Below are 18,462 nucleotides of genomic sequence, written 5' to 3' on the forward strand. Positions count from 1 at the left end.
TTTGAGGGCCTGGAACACCAATTGTACTATCCCCTCTCTCTCTCCTGTTAAATAGCAGAGCTAAGTTTGCTTCCATTAAGAATCTAGTTAGAAATTGCTGAACTGAAGTCACTTTGGGCCAATGGTGCACAAGCACTGGGGCTCCCCTACTACAAGCTGAAATCACTAAAAGAGCTAAAATTGCTCAGCTGAGATCACTGAGTGCTGTGTTAAACAGTGGGGGAGCCTGAAAAAATATTGCTAAGCAGCTGGCAGAGCCGAGCAGTTTGTGGGCTGGTTGGAGCAGCCCATGGAACAGCGAGCAGCGCAGATCGGAGCTGAGCCATTTGCGGGGGTAGCTGGAGTGGTTCATGGGACGGCTGGTGGAGTGGAGCGGCTGGTAGAGTTTAGCAGTTTGTGGGACGGTTGGAGCAGTCCACGGAACGGGGAGCAGAGCGGAGCAGTTTGCGGGGGCGGCTGGAGGAGCGGCACAGTGCGGCACAGCTGGTAGAGTGGAGCCATTCGTGGTGAAGTCTGCAGCAGAACTGCACAGAGAGATGGGGCAGTCGGCCTCAGACCACATAAGGTGCCCCTTAACATCCCGTGTGCCCCCCCCCCCCATTTCCGCCCAGGCTGGGGAGGTAAAACTCTGCAGATAAACTTTTGAACTCTGGGGCGGCACTGACCAGAGACTTTGGGGTTGTTGGACTTTGGGGTGATTGGACTTAAGACCCTGAGGGGAAAAGGACACTGCCAAACTTACTTGAAGGTGGGTCTTTTGCTCATGGTTTGTGTTATGAATCCTGTTTCTGGTGTTTCCCGAACATAATGCCACATTGTTTCCCTCCTTTATTAAAAGCCTTTTGCTACACTCAGTGGAGAAGTATTGCCTCCTAGAGGCGCCCAGAGGGGTGGTATGTAATTGTCCCAGGTCACTGGGTGGGGGCTCAAGCCGGTTTTGCATTGCATTATTGAAACGGAACCCCTAGATACTGAACCCGGCCCTTGTTGCTGCCAACTCAGAGGGGCAGAAGGGTTACAGATAGATAGATAGACTCCGATCTTAAATGCATTGATGTAAACCTCTAGTAACTACTTTTTTTCTTGATTTAAGTTTGTCTGGATTTTTATTAGTGTAAATACTCAATACTGCATAAACTGATTGCACAGTATGTTCTCATGAAGGCAGTAATGTCATCAGATGATTATATTTATAAAGAAAAACAGACTAAAATTGTGATCAGTGGTGAAATATAGACATTTTATTCTTCCTGAATAACCTCCAACCTATCAATTTATTCAGTGCACCTTTCATGTCCTTGTTTCTGAAGCTGTAGATGACCGGATTCATTATTGGGGGCATTACGGAATAGAGAACAGCCACCAAGAGATTCAGATCTGAGGTTGAGTTGGAGGTGGGTTTCAGGAAGGCAAAGGTGCCAGTGAAAAGGAATAAAGAGACCACAATGAGGTGAGGGAGGCAGGTGGAGAACGCTTTATGCCGGCCCTGCTCAGAAGGGATTCTCAGCACTGCTTTGTAGATCTGAACATATGACACAATTATAAAAGCAAAGCAGATTGAAAATAAAGGCACACTAAGAGAAATAACAACAACTTCACCGAGGTGTGAGTCAGAGCAGGCAAGGTGGAGGAGCTGGGGGATTTCACAGAAGAACTGATCCACCATGTTGCCTCCACAGAAGGATATCGCAAACGTGTTCCCAGTGTGCAACACAGAGTTGAGAATACCACTGATCCAGGCACTGGCTGTCATTTGAACGAAAGCTCTCCTAGTCATCACCATCTCATAGTACAGTGGTTGGCAGATGGCGACATATCGATCATACGCCATGATGGTCAGTAAGGCAAAATTTGCTGAAGCAAAGAATATGTAAAAAAAGACTTGGGCGACACATCCAGAATAAGAAATTGATCTGGTGTTCGTGAGGGAATTGGCCATGGATTTGGGGATGGTGACAGAGATGGAGCCGAAGTCTAGGATGGACAGATTCATCAGGAAGAAGTACATGGGGGAGTGAAGGTGGTGGTCGAGGGCTATGGCTGTGATGATGAGAAGGTTCCCCAGCAGGGATGCCAGGTAAAGCAGTAGAAACACCACAAAGTGTAAAATCTGCAATTCCCGAACATCAGAGAATCCCAGGAGAAGAAATTCGGTCACGGTGGTTTGGTTGGACATTTTCTTCCTCAGTACGCTGTGTGATGGCTGTGGAGGGAATGAGAAGGACAATGGTCAGGATTAGAGTGACAGAGAGAATGGCCCTGTGTCAAGGCTGTATCCCCACTTTGAACTTTAGGGTACAAATGTAGGGGCCTGCATGAAAACTTCTAAGCTTAACTACCAGCTTAGCTCTGGTTCCGCTGCCACCATCCCAAGGCTAACTTCCTTCCCTGGATAGCCTAGAGAGACCTTCACCAATTCCCTGGTGAATACAGATCCAAACCCCTTGGATCTTAAAACAAGGAGAAATTAACCATCCCCCCTCCTTCCTCCCACCAACTCCTGGTGAACACAGATCCAATCCCCTTGGACCTAAAACAAGGAGAAATTAACCATTCCCCTCCTTCCTCCCACCAACTCCTGGTGAATACAGATCCAATCCCCTTGGATCTAAAACAAGGGGAAATTAACCATTCCCCTCCTTCCTCCCACCAACTCCTGGTGAATACAGATCGAACCCCCTTGGATCTAAAACAAGGAAAAATCAGTCAGGTTCTTAAAAAGAAGGCTTTTAATTAAAGAAAAAGGTAAAAATCATCTCTGTAAAATCAGTATGGAAATTAACCTTACAGGGTAATCAAACTTAAAGAGCTCAGAGGACTCCCCTCTAGTCTTGGGTTCAAAGTACAGCAAACAAAGATAAACACTCTAGTAAAAGGTACATTTACAAGTTGAGAAAACAAAGGAAAACTAACATGCCTTGCCTGGCTATTTACTTACAAGTTTGAAATAGGAGAGACTTGTTTAGAAAGATGTGGAGAACCTGGATTGATGTCTGGTCCCTCTCAGTCCCGAGAGTGAACCCACTCCCAAACAAAGAACACAAACAAAAGCCTTCCCCCCCGCCCACAAGATTTGTAAGTATCTTGTCCCCTTATTCGTCCTTTAGGTCAGATGCCAGCCAGGTTACCTGAGCTTCTTAACCCTTTACAGGGAAAAGGATTTTGGAGTCTCTGGCCAGGAGGGATTTTATAGTACTGTACACAGGACAGCTGTTACCCTTCCCTTTATAGTTATGACACGCCCCCCAAATCACAGATAGTGTTGGATGTTCGGTTCCACACTGGCTGTGATTTCTTCCTGGAGTTCTAGGAGAAAACAGAGTTAATAAGACACATGTACCTTTAGACATACTACTGATTATATAAGAACTAACAATATGTTTCATTCCAAGAACAATTGTTAACCAGTTAACTCTGGGAAACTTTCCCGGGAGAGTGCATCAGCCACTTTGTTAGAAGCTCCCGAAATGTGTTGTATTTCAAAATCAAAATCATAGAATCATAGAATCATAGAATATCAGAGTTGGAAGGGACCTCAAGAGATCATCTAGTCCAACCCCCTGCTCAAACTAAGAAGTTTTTTGTTATTTCCCTTGGCGGTATGAAGCCACTGTAGCGCACCATGGTCTGTTTGTAGTTGGAAACGCCGTCCCCAAACATATGGGCGTAGCTTTTCCAGCGCGTACACAATGGCGTAGCATTCCTTTTCGCTGATTGACCAGTGGCTTTCCCTCTCAGACAGGATGGAATTCTTGATCCAGTCCTTCCTGCATTAAAACTGCTCCCACGCCTCGCTCGGACGCATTTGTGGTTACTTGGAACGGTTTGTCAAAGTCTGGGGCCCTTAGCACAGGGTCAGACATGAGTGTTGCCTTAAGCTGGTTAAAGGCCTTTTGACACTCATCAGTCCACTGAACTGCATTTGGCTGTTTCTTTCTGGTTAGGTCTGTCAGCGGGGCGGCGATTTGGCTGTAGTGGGGTACAAATCGCCTATAATATCCAGCCAAGCCTAAGAAGGATTGGACCTGTTTCTTAGACTTTGGAACCGGCCACTTTTGGATAGCATCCACTTTGGCCTGTCGGGGATTTATAGTTCCTCGACCCACCTGGTGCCCCAGGTAAGTCACTCTGTTTTGGCCTATTTGACACTTTTTAGCCTTAACAGTTAGTCCTGCCTGCTGGATGCGCTCGAAAACTTTTTCCAGGTGCTCCAGGTGCTCTGCCCATGAATCAGAAAAAATGGCACATCATCGAGGTAGGCAACTGCAGATTCTCCCAATCCCACTAGGAGACCATCTACAAGTCTTTGGAAGGTGGCGGGTTCATTTCGCAACCCGAAAGGGAGTACATTGAATTCATACACCCCTGCCTGGGTGACGAAGGCTGACCTTTCCTTAGCGGGTTCATCTAGTGGTACTTGCCAGTACCCCTTGGTTAAGTCTAAAGTAGAGATGAATTGGGCATGTCCCAATTTCTCCAATAGCTCATCTGTGCGTGGCATTGGATAGTTGTCAGGACGAGTTACAGCATTTAGCTTACGGTAGTCCATGCAAAAGCGTATTTCCCCATCTGGTTTGGGAACTAGAACCACTGGAGATGCCCATGCACTATTAGAGGGGTGGATTATACCCATCTGTAGCATGTCCTGGATCTCCCTTTGTATAGCAGTTTTGGCATGAGGTGACTCCCGGTAGGGTGGGGTTCTAATTGGGTGAGCATTACCTGTGTCAATGGAGTGGTATGCCCATTCGGTCCGTCCTGGAGTGGCTGAGAAAATTGGCGCAAAGCTTGTGCACAGCTCCTTGATCTGCTGTCGCTGCAGACGTCCAAGGGTTGTGGAGAGGTTCACCTCTTCTACGCCACCATCCTTTTTTCCTTCGTAGTAGACACCTTCAGGCCACTCCTCGTCATCTGTTTCCTGGGCTGTAAATTGGCAAACGTTTAATTCTCTGGAATAAAAGGGTTTAAGAGAATTAACATGGTATACCTTAGGCTTTATGTTGGAGGTGGGGGAGGCTATGAGATAGTTAACAGCTCCTAGGCGCTCCTGGACCGTGAATGGTCCTTCCCACGATGCTTCCATTTTATGGGCCTGGAGCGCCTTTAAGACCATGACTTGGTCTCCTACTTTGAAGGACTGTTCTCTGGAATGTTTATCATACCAGGCCTTTTGCTCTTCCTGAGCATTCTTTAGGTTTTCTTTAGCAAGGGCTAAAGAGTGTCGGAGGGTGCTTTGTAGGTTGCTTACAAAGTCTAGAATGTTAGTTCCTGGAGAAGGCGTAAACCCCTCCCATTTCTGCTTCACCAACTGTAATGGCCCCTTAACCTCGCGGCCATACACAAGTTCAAATGGTGAAAACCCTAAGCTGGGATGTGGTACAGCCCTGTAGGCGAGAAGCAACTGCTGCAACACTAGGTCCCAATCATTGGAGTGTTCATTTACAAATTTACGTATCATGGCCCCCAAAGTTCCATTAAACCTCTCCACCAGGCCATTGGTTTCATGGTGGTAAGGGGAGGCAACCAAGTGATTCACCCCATGAGCTTCCCACAGGTTTTCCATGGTGCCTGCCAGGAAATTAGTTCCCGAATCTGTAAGGATGTCGGAGGGCCAACCTACCCTGGCAAAAATGTCTGTTAATGCCTGGCACACACTTTTAACCCTGGTGTTGCTTAAGGGTACTGCCTCCGGCCATCGGGTAGCAAAATCCATGAAAGTCAGTACGTACTGCTTTCCTCTGGGTGTCTTCTTTGGGAAAGGACCCAGAATATCCACAGCTACGCGCTGAAATGGGACCTCAATTATGGGTAGTGGCTGGAGAGAGGCTTTAACCTGGTCTTGGGGCTTTCCCACTCGTTGGCACACCTCACAAGACCGGACATATTTAGCAACGTCCTTGCCCATTCCCTCCCAGTGGAAGGACTTCCCCAAACGGTCTTTGGTTCTGTTCACCCCAGAATGGCCACTGGGATGATCATGGGCTAAGCCCAAGAGCTTTACCCGATACTTAGTGGGAACTACCAACTGTCTTTGAGGATGCCAGTCTTCCTGGTGCCCACCAGAAAGAGTCTCCTTGTATAAAAGTCCTTGTTCTACAACAAACCGGGATCGGTTAGAAGAGCTGAGAGGCGGTGGGGTGCTCCGCGCCGCCGCCCAAGCTTTCTGAAGGCTGTCATCTGCTTCCTGCTCGGCCTGGAACTGTTCCCTTGATGCTGGAGACATCAGTTCCTCCTTGGACTGTGGACTGGGGCTTGGTCCCTCTGGTGCAGGTGCTGGGACTGTTTCCATTGACTGTGATCCACTGTCCGCTGGTGCACTATGTGGTATCTCAGGCTCTGGCTGAGCCTCTTGGGTAGGGTTATCTGCTGTTTCTGCCAAGTCAGGCTCGCTGGTGCCCTCTGGCATTGGAGTTGTAGACGGGTTTGCAAGCACTGGACTCAGGCCTCGCAATGGTTCTGGTGCTGGTTGCATTGACAGTTCCGGTTCTGGGACTGGCTTTGGCTGGGTCTCTGGGATTGGATCCACTGCGGCTGTTGCAGTCGTTGGCAGGGGATCCGGTTCCACCACCGTTGTTTCGGTCTCTGGTAACACAGACGGGGCCCTGGTGGAAGGCTCAGGAACAGGGATGGGGGTGAAAGCTTGCTTAGCCTGGCTGCGGGTGACTATTCCCACCCTCTTGGCTAGCTTCACATGGTTGGCCAAATCTTCCCCCAGCAGCATGGGAATGGGATAATTGTCATAGACTGCAAAAGTCCACATTCCTGACCAGCCCCTGTACTGGACATGCAACGTGGCTGTAGGCAAGGTTACAGACTGTGACACGAAGGGTTGAATTGTCACTGTAGCCTCTGGGTTGATGAGTTTGGGGTCCACTAGGGATTGGTGGATAGTTGACACTTGAGCCCCAGTGTCCCTCCAGGCGGTAACCTTCTTTCCGCCCACTCTCAAGGTTTCCCTTCGCTCCGAGGGTATGAGAGAGGCATCTGGGTTTGGGGATCTTTGGGGTGATTGGGGTGTAATGAACTGTAATCGGTTGGGGTTCTTGGGGCAGTGAGCCTTTATGTGTCCCAGTTCATTACATTTAAAACATCGCCCTGCTAAGGTATCACCGGGGCGATGTTGGTTGGTGGAGACTGGTGTGGTGGGTTGAGAAGGCGTCTGGGGTTTCCCTTGGGATGTGGGTGGGGCCTTGGGTTGTCCCCGGTGGTAAGGTTTTGTTTCGGCTTGCCCCTTCTGATATTCGCTCCAACTGCTACTAGTTTTTTTCTTTTCTGCCACCTCCACCCATTTGGCTCCAATCTCCCCCGCCTCAGTTACAGTTTTGGGCTTCCTATCTAGGATGTACCTTTCTATTTCCTCAGGAACACCCTCTAAAAACTGCTCCATTTTTACTAGGGAAACCAGATCTTCCAGAGATTTAACATTTGCTCCTGATACCCAGGCATCACAATTTTTGTCAATGTGGTAGGCATGATGGGTAAATGACACATCGGGTTTCCACTTTAGGGCTCTGAACCGCCGACGGGCATGCTCGGGTGTTAGCCCCATTCTGAGTCTGGCCTTGTTTTTAAAAAGTTCATAACTGTTCATGTGTTCCTTAGGCATTTCAGCCGCCACCTCTGCTAAGGGTCCACTGAGCTGCGGCCTCAGCTCTACCATGTACTGGTCTGCAGCGATGCTGTATCCAAGGCAGGCCCTTTCAAAATTTTCTAAGAAGGCCTCAGTATCATCGCCTGCCTTGTAGGTGGGGAATTTTCTGGGATGGGAAGTGGTACCTGGAGGGGGGTTGTTATGATTGCCTGGTGCATCCTGCTTAGCCTTTGCTACTTCCAGTTCATGCTTCCTTTCTTTTTCTCTCTCCTCCATCTCTTTTTCTTTCAGCTCCATAGTTCTCTTGTGAGCCTCCTCTTTGGCTTTTTCCAGCTCCATCTCTCTTTCATGGGCCTCCTTTTTGGCTTTTTCTTCTCTTTCTTTTAGCTCCATCTCTCTCTTGTGGGCCCCCTCTTTGGCTTTCTCTTCTCTGTCTCTCAGCTCTATCTCTTTTTCTTTCAGCTCCATAGCTCTCTTGTGGGCCTCCTCTTCGGCTTTTTCTTCTTTTGTAGTCATTTTCCTGTTTTCTTGTGCTGGGTCACCCCCTCTGCAGTTGACTGAAACTGGGAAGCTCTCAGCTCTGGCTGCTGCTGAGTTAACAGAGACTTTCTAACTAGCTACTCCCGAGGATGTAAAAAGAAAAAAAAACAATTCAGCTTGTAAATTCCCTTTACCTTTGTTTGCCCATTGAACCCTTCTCTTAAAAAAGGACCTTGTTAAAAAAAAACGTAATACCTCTGCCTTTAGGCAAGGAGAGATAAGATATGCATCTATCTACCTCCAGCTCGGCTTTCTAAGCAGCTAGAAGGAAAAAAAAAATCTCACTGGCTTTTGGGTTTAAAATGATCCCACCGCTCTACCACCATGTCAAGCCTGTATCCCCACTTTGAACTTTAGGGTACAAATGTAGGGGCCTGCATGAAAACTTCTAAGCTTAACTACTAGCTTAGCTCTGGTTCTGCTGCCACCATCCCAAGGCTAATTTCCTTCCCTGGATAGCCTTGAGAGACATTCACCAATTCCCTGGTGAACACAGATCCAATCCCCTTGGATCTAAAACAAGGAGAAATTAACCATTCCCCTCCTTCCTCCCACCAACTCCTGGTGAATACAGATCCAATCCCCTTGGATCTAAAACAAGGGGAAATTAACCCTTCCCCTCCTTCCTCCCACCAACTCCTGGTGAATACAGATCGAACCCCCTTGGATCTAAAACAAGGAAAAATCAGTCAGGTTCTTAAAAAGAAGGCTTTTAATTAAAGAAAAAGGTAAAAATCATCTCTGTAAAATCAGTATGGAAATTAACCTTACAGGGTAATCAAACTTAAAGAGCTCAGAGGACTCCCCTCTAGTCTTGGGTTCAAAGTACAGCAAACAAAGATAAACACTCTAGTAAAAGGTACATTTACAAGTTGAGAAAACAAAGGAAAACTAACACGCCTTGCCTGGCTATTTACTTACAAGTTTGAAATAGGAGAGACTTGTTTAGAAAGATGTGGAGAACCTGGATTGATGTCTGGTCCCTCTCAGTCCCGAGAGCGAACACTCTCCCAAACAAAGAACACAAACAAAAGCCTTCCCCCCCCACAAGATTTGAAAGTATCTTGTCCCCTTATTCGTCCTTTAGGTCAGATGCCAGCCAGGTTACCTGAGCTTCTTAACCCTTTACAGGGAAAAGGATTTTGGAGTCTCTGGCCAGGAGGGATTTTATAGTACTGTACACAGGACAGCTGTTACCCTTCCCTTTATAGTTATGACACCCTGTTTCTCCTTTCCCTAATATCTCATTATATGAATCTCAAAGGTGCACAGAACTCGTCACTTACAATGACTCGGTGTTGTTAGTGCTCCTCACATCTGAGAATCCATCAGTCATATTATCACACTAGTATATCCTCCTTTAAACTCAACAGAGCTTCATCACTTTACATGAACTGAGGATTTGGCCCAAGGTGTGGCTTGATAAAATTCAGTATGAAGGATGGAACAAAGCTCACTCAAAAATCCAACAATTCTTGCAAAGAAGGTCCCTCCATTGTGATTATCACCAAACTCATAACTTTGGCATTAAACTAATAGACTAAAATGCCAACACAGCCTGATTCCCACTTTGAAGGGCAATATGACATAGACTCCTCCAGCCTCGTAAGTAGCAGCTCATCTGTAATGTTTCTACCGCAAGCTCTGTGCCTAGATGGCCGGCTGCCTGCTTCCAAATTGATTTATGGGACCAAATCCCATCTGCACTTCAGTCTTCATGTAACAATGGACTAGCAGCATCCCTTCGTTACCACTGTGTTGTATCCTTTACTCTGCACTGTGCGGTGCAGGGGTCGTCAGGACACCTGGGTTCTACTCTTGTCTCTGCCAGTGACATGCTGTGTGACTTTAGGCAAATCATTTCCCCTCTTTCTGCCTCTGTTTTCCCTCCCTCCCTTTCTCTGCCGTGTCTACTAGGAGTGTAAGGGCTTTTGGAGAAGGGCTGTGGAGCTGATTGTAAAAGGTATTGAGGCATCTGGTGGGATTTTCAGAACCCTCTAGGACCCCAAAACTCCTTGAAATCAATGAGTTATAAGGTCCTAGGTGTTTCTGAAAATCCCACTAGACACCTAAATACCTTTGAAAATATAACCCCGTGTCTTACTCTGTGTAAGTTCTGCACACCCATTTAAAGCATTTATACTCAGCTGGCAGCAGTGTGGAGCTAGATCAGGAGATCAGGGTTCTACTCCCAGTGAGCTCCCGTATGTCCTTGAATGGGGTCAGGATAGACAGGCTTTGACTGCTTGGTTCAACTCTAACCCAGGGTTTAAAGGCACTGTTCTGTATAAAATATTCTGTGCGCTGCCAACTTTACTGTTTATTCAGCTGTTACCTCCTCACAACTTTCCCTTTGAAAGGGAAATCACACAGATGCAATAGAATAAATGAGTTTAAAATCAAGCTCTTATCAGGCAATATTAGTGTTCTACCAATTTATTTAAAATTTACGGCTGTTTGGAAATTTTCAGCTGTGTTATTTTTAAGGGAGATTGGTTTTTTTAGCTAAACCACACCACCACCAACAAAATCTTAGAATCTCAAACATTTTGGGATTATTTTGTAAAGAAACTGAAAACTCAAAAACCAAACTTTTTTGGTATTGTGATAAAAAAAAATCCAGTTTTCAGCAGAAAGTTTTTCATTTGCCAAAAACTGGGGGGAAAATTGATTTGGGGTTTCCTGTGAAAAGTCAAAATTTTCCCAAAGGGTGCAAAAATTCCAATCAGCAACACGTATTTGATTAAACTTAAAGTAAAAGTCTTAATGAGTTCATCATGTAAGTCTTATTTATCATCTTAATTTCCCCCTGTATGTTGACCCCCCAACATATTTAATTGAAATAGCAAACTTACTGTACTGATCTTTGTGGATTTTTTCCCAACATATGACACATTCAGTCATCCAGCACCAGGATTCTTTGGTCAATATCTATCTATATACCAGAATCTAGAAGTTAAAGGCACAGGTATCCGAGAATCCTTTCCTCACCTCCTCATTTTGAGACTGAACTGACAGAACTAGACTCAAACCTGTTGCTCTCTGCAAATGAGCTGTGTGTAGCTGACACTGAGTATCACTGGCATTAAAGGACTGATGCTGCGGGAAGGTGATTTATTTATGTCTATTTCCTAAGTGCTAGTGGGACTCACTCCCTGGAGACCTGCACAGCTCAGCAGCAGAGGCCCAGAGGCTAGTGCCTAGGTGATAAAGCCAAAAGACCCATTCTGTCCCACAAGTTGGAGTCCCACATAGCACCCCCACATATGATCTCCCCCAGCATTCCCTGATTCCAGCCTAGCTTCTGTATTATCTGTGGCCAAGGATTACAAAGATGGAGACAGGCACCTATGGGGATTGATCAATGCTCCTAAATGAGCTAGGTGGCTAAGTCCCATGGTCATTCACTGGGAGTTAGGAGTTTAACCTGCTTAGATGCTATTGTAAATTCCAATAGGCACCTGTCTCCTTCTTTAGGTGCCTTTGTAATCCTGGTCCTGTGTCTATCTTGTTCACTTCCAAGGCCGGGGCTTCTTTTGAATTTCAGATAATGAAGGCTGGGATTCGCAAAAGAGCCTGCGGGAGTAAGGCGTGTACATCTTGGGCTCCTAACTCCCTTAGACTCCCTTGAGAATCCCAGCCTGAAATGGTAACTAGTACAGCCAGGGATCTAGAGATAGGAAGTCACAAGATGCCAAAAACTATGCAGCTATGTTACTTCAATTCTCTTTGGCCCACTTTACCAAAATCTAGGGCATAATAATTGAGACTGGATGAAAAATTCATAATGAAACTTTTATTTAGAGATGATCCATGTTTCAGTTTTGTTTGAGCGCTTAATGAATTTTCATAGATCTGGGTGAAATATTTGTCTTTTTTCCCTCCAAATAGAATTTGCCTGTGTTCCACAGGAATCACCAGAGTCCAGTGCCCTGGCTCTGACAGCCTGGAACAATAAGGATGGGATGGGGACATCTGCCCCCACTGCAGCATCTGCCTGAGTCTGAAGAGGGCCTGAGAGAAGGGATATGTGAGAAGGGAACTGCCCCCGGCATCTTCATGGGGTATGAACTGCTCTGGAGGATTCCTACCACCCCACCTCAGCAGGGAACAAAGTGTGCAGGGGGAAGGGAAAAGCACAGCAGTCCTTACCCCCTCACCCAAGCAGATACACCCTGGCTGGGGAGGTAAGGACTCAGAGTACCACGACTGCCCCCTGCCTGTCTGTGGGCACCATGCTGATCCCAAGGGGTTCAGGGACAGTCACCTGCTCCTCTTCTGGGACAGAGCAGGGGTCCTATGCCACTGTCTCAGCCTGTCTTTGAGGGGTGCTTGCCACTGACACACCACGTGGGACACCGGATCAAGGGGACAGAGTCCCTTGCATGGCCCTGGAGTGTCGGAATCCAGCCCTGACAGTCAGCAGAGATTTATGGGAATAAATTTGCCTCTATCCCCAGGCTCCTGGGAACATCTCTGCTCTGAGCAGTGACTCCTGGAGGGATCAGCACCAGCTACTGTAGAGGGAGGGGCAGGGACCCTCCCCGTCCCCCGTCAATGATCAATTCTGCACTAACCTCCACCTCAGGGAGATTCCCTGGGAGTGTGTGGCTGGTTGGAGACTTGCATCATGGTGGTTTAATTCATTATCTGATCGAAAGTAACTGTGAAGGCTTTCGTGATCCCTGTCAGTGTCTCACCCTGCTGGACATTTTGTCTCAGGGATACCTTGTGGCAGGGAGTTCCCCAGGTTAGCTGTGTACTGGGTGGGGCTTGGCAGAGGCCACCCTGAAAATACTGTTCAGAGGAAGAATGAGAGTGGGGAAGGAAGGAAATGGTGGCCAGGACTTGTCAATGGGGAGAAGGAGGAGAGAATGGGCAGGTGTTTGGAACTGAGGTGGGGGATGCTCCCTGGGGCTGGGACCATTTTCGGGGAGTTGGGCTGAGCAGAGGAGGGGACTGGTGGACAGAGGAGTTAAGCAGGGATCTCTGAGTAAGCTGAGTCAGGAACTCTGGGTGGGAGAATTGGCTCTGTACCATGTGGGGGGATCTGAAAGAACTGGGGCTGAGAGAGTTTGTGGGGTGGAGGATTGTGAGAGGGAGGGAGGGGATTAGGGACTGTGGGGGTTTGTTTGGGGGTCTGGGCTGTGTGAGGCAGAGGGAGGGAAACACTCAGGGAGTAGGATAAGGGGATTCAGTGGGTGGAGGATGCAGCAGGGGCTGGAGTCAAAGGGCCTGAATCTCCTCTTCCTTAGACCAGACATACTCCATTGTAACACCATGGACTTATCCTGCGGAGAGTGATGGGGGCATCAGGCTCCTTGTCTCCAATGTAGTTACTCCTGATTTACATCAGGGTGAGTGAGAGGAAATCAGCCCCATTGACTCCAAAGGAGTTACATCTAACTTTTCTTAATGTTGGTGTGTTTTGGTGCTGATTTTTTGTGCCCAGATAGAGATCAAACCAGGTCTCAGATCCTCACAGCAGGAAGCATTTCCAGTGCTCAAGGGCCACCCCAGCAGCCCTTTGGGGAAAATAAAGTTCCAGTGTTAATAGCCAGAGTTTAGCTCTCAGTTGGGCCCTTCAGTCTCAGAAGTGCTTGGAGTCCTACCGAATGGATTACACACGGAAGGTGCATGGGGAGAGGATGAGCTGGTTGAAAGCTACCTATAAGGTGGAATGTTCTGGCTAGCAAAACTGCATGCCAGCTGGGCACTTTGAGTTCAGATCTAACCCTGAGCATAAATCTGAAACTAAGGACAGGAGGCATCTGCCTCTATCTGAGGGTTTTGAATTGTGGGGAAATGTCACCTGAGTACAGCAGGATATTTAGGAGGTGCTGAAACTATTTTTGAAATACACTTTGCTGCTGGGAGGGGAGGACAATGGGGGTGGGAATTGGGGGAGAAATGTTTTTGGGGCTGCGAGGGGAGGGGTGATTATGGGGAGGAGGATGGAAAGGGAGGGTGGGTAGGAGGTGGGTTGGGGGTCAGGAGATGAGAAAGGGTGGGACACTGGTAAGGGGGGACATGAGGGTGAGTGACAGGGGGACTGGGACAACAGAGGGGTGTGATGTTCTTCTCTTTCAATGTTCAGGGGGCTCTATACTCTCCCCCTTCCCCTGCTGGCACCTGGATGGTTGATATGAGTGGAGCAATTCACAACTCTCCGAGTGATTGTTTCAGGCTGTACCCTCTCCTGCAGGTGTTTCTCACTCCATTGAGAATAGCTCATTGAGATGAACAGGCCACTTCCCACCTCTCTGAGCCTGCATGGCTGCAGATGGCTGTGTCCATCTTTGTGCTGCACTTACCGAGAGATTTGGGGGTGAGAGGTGGATGTGAGGGGAACCCAGATTGGCCAAGCAGTGCACAGAATACAGCTCCTTTCCAGAAAAATGTGATGGTTCTTAAAAAAGCCTTTTGCTTCACTCATCATCCATATCCATGGCCACCTACAGCCCCCGCAATGACCACTAACTCCGATCAACAAGCTTTCTTTCTGTTAAAAGATTAGGGGAAATAATGGCTGAAAACTTCATTAACCCAGAGTTAAAGTTTCCCAGTGACAGCTCATGCCTGTCCAGAAGGTCAAGTAAAGCTGACCTCACGCTTCTAACAAGGAAATGCAGAATTGAATTAAATGCCCTCATAATCTTAACTCCCCTGTCTTTGTGTGATGTCCCACAACACCCATAACAAATATGATGTCCTGTGCCTTTCAGTGTGTGAGAACTCTCCCCTCCCCAACGCACAGCCTCACTTTCATGTTACTTTCAGTTTTGTAGCTAGAAAAATAAAAAGAGCACAACACCCAGCTGTGTTCCTGTCAGCTTCCTTGGTGTTGGTGTCTATCTTCTTCTCTGCAGGGTGCAGGGGCGGTCTGTCCGTATAGGTGAACTAGGCGGTTGCCTAGGGTGCCAAGTTAAATTTGGTGCCAAATTCGAGGAAAAAAATCAAATAAAAAAAAAAGAAAATGAAAAAAAAAATGAAATAAAATACAAATAAAATAAGAAGATTTCAATTCCTGTGCATGTACAAAGGGAATATGAATTATAATTCATTTCTCTACATTTCTGATAATTTATTATTATATCAGATCTTTTATTTACTGCAAAAATAAATAATGTTTTAGCAAATTTTTTTTTCAATTTGCGATGTAGGGTTAAGAAGACCCATTCCACAATTTTGATAAGCAATAACTCAGCCACAATGAAACATATCCGCCAGCAGCAAGAGCTGCAATGCTAGTGACACCTAACTCAAATATACATCAAGGTCGCATAGCCAGAAATTCATGTAGAGCAGAGATATCGCGAGTTGATACATGTCAAACGGTCATTTTAACACACGTCACAGGTAGATGGTTAAGAATCGAGTGAATACTGTGGAAAATTGTGTTTCTTGGTGCCAAAGAATAAAGAATATCGTCTTTCAGCATTATAAATCCAAAATGTGAGTATCTTTAAGCGTTATTAAACCTTAGCGTTATTATCGGGCTATATAATTATGAACTTTTCTTTGTTATAACTGGTTCACATGTAATAAATAATGTCCATAAAAGAAAAGTAACAGCATTAATGCTTAATAGATTACAAAAGTGATGACGTCACACTCCATGCGGGTAACTGTGAGGAAGGGGATTACTTTCCAAACAACCGGTGTCGGGTTATAATGTTGAATAAGGTCATTTTGTTTCCATGTAAATGCTGTAACTAACTATTTTAATAGGTAAGTGAGTCTATGGTACTAATCATTGAACCTTTAAGCAGTGAAAAGACGTGTTGGGATGGCTGCAGTGTGGTTTAAATTGCCAACCATGTGGTGTGTCAGCCATCCTTAATGCTATAATGCTTGCAGTCGGGAGCACAGCACATAACAATATTCAAATGACCCATGGCAGAAAGAGGAAAAAGAAAACCCTCAGGAGCTGAGTATCATAAACGAAAGGCTGAGAAGGAAAAGGACCAAGCAAAACAGCAGGGATCCTTCCTGAAATATCTTCTCTTTAATCCAAATAAAGATGGAAGCAGTTCACAGCATCCAGATGAAGGAATTTTACTTGGAGAGGAGGTTAGCTCACATCCACATGGAAGCAGTTTGGAAACTCAAGATGATGGAAATTTGCTTCTAGATGAAGGCAGCTCACAGCATCAGACTGATATGGAAGTGGAGAAAATTTATTCACTTTCAGAGACCGATGCAGAAATTGAAATAAATGAAGTAGAAGGAAGAAAGAATGAGGAAATTACAAACAAGTTACAGTATGGGGACCCAGTGTTAGTTTCAGTTTAACCTTGTTTAATCTTGCCAAATTATTAATGTAATACATGTATAAAGTTAAAATAAGTTCTGTAAATCAAAAGCCATCTTGGTTTAGTAAAAGAACATGGTAGTCTCCATTTTGGGTTAGGTTCTTGTTCCTCTATACCAAAAAGGCGGGAAAATAGGAAGAGTGGGAATCTGACCTTGCCCGGTAACAGTAAAAGACAAATGAGGGGAGGAGCCCAGGGCTCTTGGGCTTTTGAGCTGTCAGAAGTTCAAGTGTCCAGTTCTCTCTAGTAGTGCAGTACAATCTTGGCACTGACTATTGGCCTGCAATAGTTACTTACTAATTAAGTTGGGGCTGTTTGGTTGTTTGTTATTTTGGGAAAGCAAACTTCCATACACGGACCTGGTCCGATTCGTTGGTTCAATTGTGCACTCACAGACGATGCAAAGCAGGATAGGGTGGGAGTTAAAATAGGCATATGTACCTGTCTATTTCATCTGTCATCCACGGTCGGTGTTCATCGCTGGCTTCAGTCATCTGGATCCTGCAGCCTCTTCATCGCTGACACCTGTAAAGGTAGAAGAACATCTTGTATTATAGAGTGTATGAGTGTGTTTTTGTGTTATCCCGAATCTCCAGAATTATTAATCCATTCCCCTTCTCCTTCCTTCCTTTCCCCTTAGCAAATAAAGTGTTGTTGTTTATTTTATATTTGTGTGTGTGGAGTTCATTGGAGTCAGCTCTGATAGATGGGCTTAAAAAGGGGACTCAGCAGGAGATAAACTATAAGGCTCCCCGAGATCTTCTGACCAGATAGCCTCAGAGAAAGGAAAATCCTTACACCAGCTTCATGGCCCAGATGTGATGACAGTGTTCGGTAAATTCTCGTGGAACATGGATCCGAACAAGTTCATGAATTTCCCTTCCTTAAGGACGGAAATAAAAGAAAATTCTCTGCTCAGCATTACAAGAGGAAACTCATTAATGTGGAAGAAATTCATCGAAACTGGTTACAATATTCAATGTCGAAGGACTCTGTGTTTTGCTTTTGCTGAAAGTTGTTTAGAAATCAAGCAATGGATACATCACTTACTGAAAATGGTTCGAAGGACTGGAAAAAACATATCTTCAATTCTCTCTTCACATGAAAGAAGTACAGAAAATTTGTAATGTTTTCAAAATTGGAAAGAATTTGAATTATGATTGAAAAAAGGAAAAACTATCGATGAAGAAAATTTAAGTGTGATCAAGGAAAAAGAAAAATATTGGCAACAAGTATTAGAGCGTCTGTTTGCTTTAGTGAGAGTTCTCGGTGGGCAAAATTTAGCATTCCGCGGCCGCAGTAGAAATGAAAAATTATACACTCCAGGTAATGGAAACTTTTAAAAATTTGTTGAATACCTAGCTTTGTTTGATCCAGTCATGAAGGAGCATGTACGTAAAATAACTGATCATGAAACACAGGTTCATTACTTAGGAAAAAATATGCAGAATGAACTGATTCAAATCCTAGCAAATGCCATTAAAAAGAAAATTGTAGAAGCTTCCAATTCTGCAAAATACTTTTCAATAATACTGGACTGTACACCAGATGTGAGTCATGTTGAACAAATGACGATGATCATTCGTTTTGTGGATATGGAAAAGTCTGCAGATGAAGATAATGTTGAAGTGCTTATAAAGGAACATTTTTTTGTGTTTTGTACCACTGAAGGAGACAGCTGTAGCATTTATGACTGAAACTATTCTACAAGAGCTTGAAACAATGTCATTATCTGTTGAAAATTTATGTGGCCAAGGCTATGATAATGGGAGTAATATGAAGGGTAAAGACAATGGTGTGCAAAGGAGAATGATGGAAATCAATCCTAGGACCTTTTTCGTTCCTTGCAGTGTGCATTCTCTGAATTTGGTTCTCAATGATGCTGCTAGATGCTGTTTGGAGGCAAGCAGTTTCTTTCACCTGGTGCAACATGTTTATGTGTTTTTCTCAGGCTCAACACACCGTTGGGAGATTCTGACTCGTCATTTGAATTCTCTAACTGTGAAACCACTTAGT

General features: G+C 45.6%; 1 protein-coding gene across 1 annotated transcript; it reads right to left on the reverse strand.

Moving 5' to 3' along the window:
• Positions 1 to 1,219: 1,219 nt before the first annotated feature.
• LOC128848438 (olfactory receptor 14A16-like) lies at positions 1,220 to 2,176 on the reverse strand. The gene has a single exon (XM_054048439.1). It carries the CDS (start codon positions 2,174 to 2,176, stop codon positions 1,220 to 1,222), a length of 957 nt encoding a protein of 318 aa, XP_053904414.1.
• Between the last annotated feature and the right edge of the window lie 16,286 nt (positions 2,177 to 18,462).

This window comes from Malaclemys terrapin, chromosome 13 (assembly GCF_027887155.1).
Source record: "Malaclemys terrapin pileata isolate rMalTer1 chromosome 13, rMalTer1.hap1, whole genome shotgun sequence".
NCBI lineage: Eukaryota > Metazoa > Chordata > Testudines > Emydidae > Malaclemys > Malaclemys terrapin.

Coding starts and splice junctions, on each gene's coding strand:
- LOC128848438 (XM_054048439.1), bottom strand. CDS start 2,176: ATGTCCAACCAAACCACCGTGACCGAATTTCTTCTCCTGGGATTCTCT.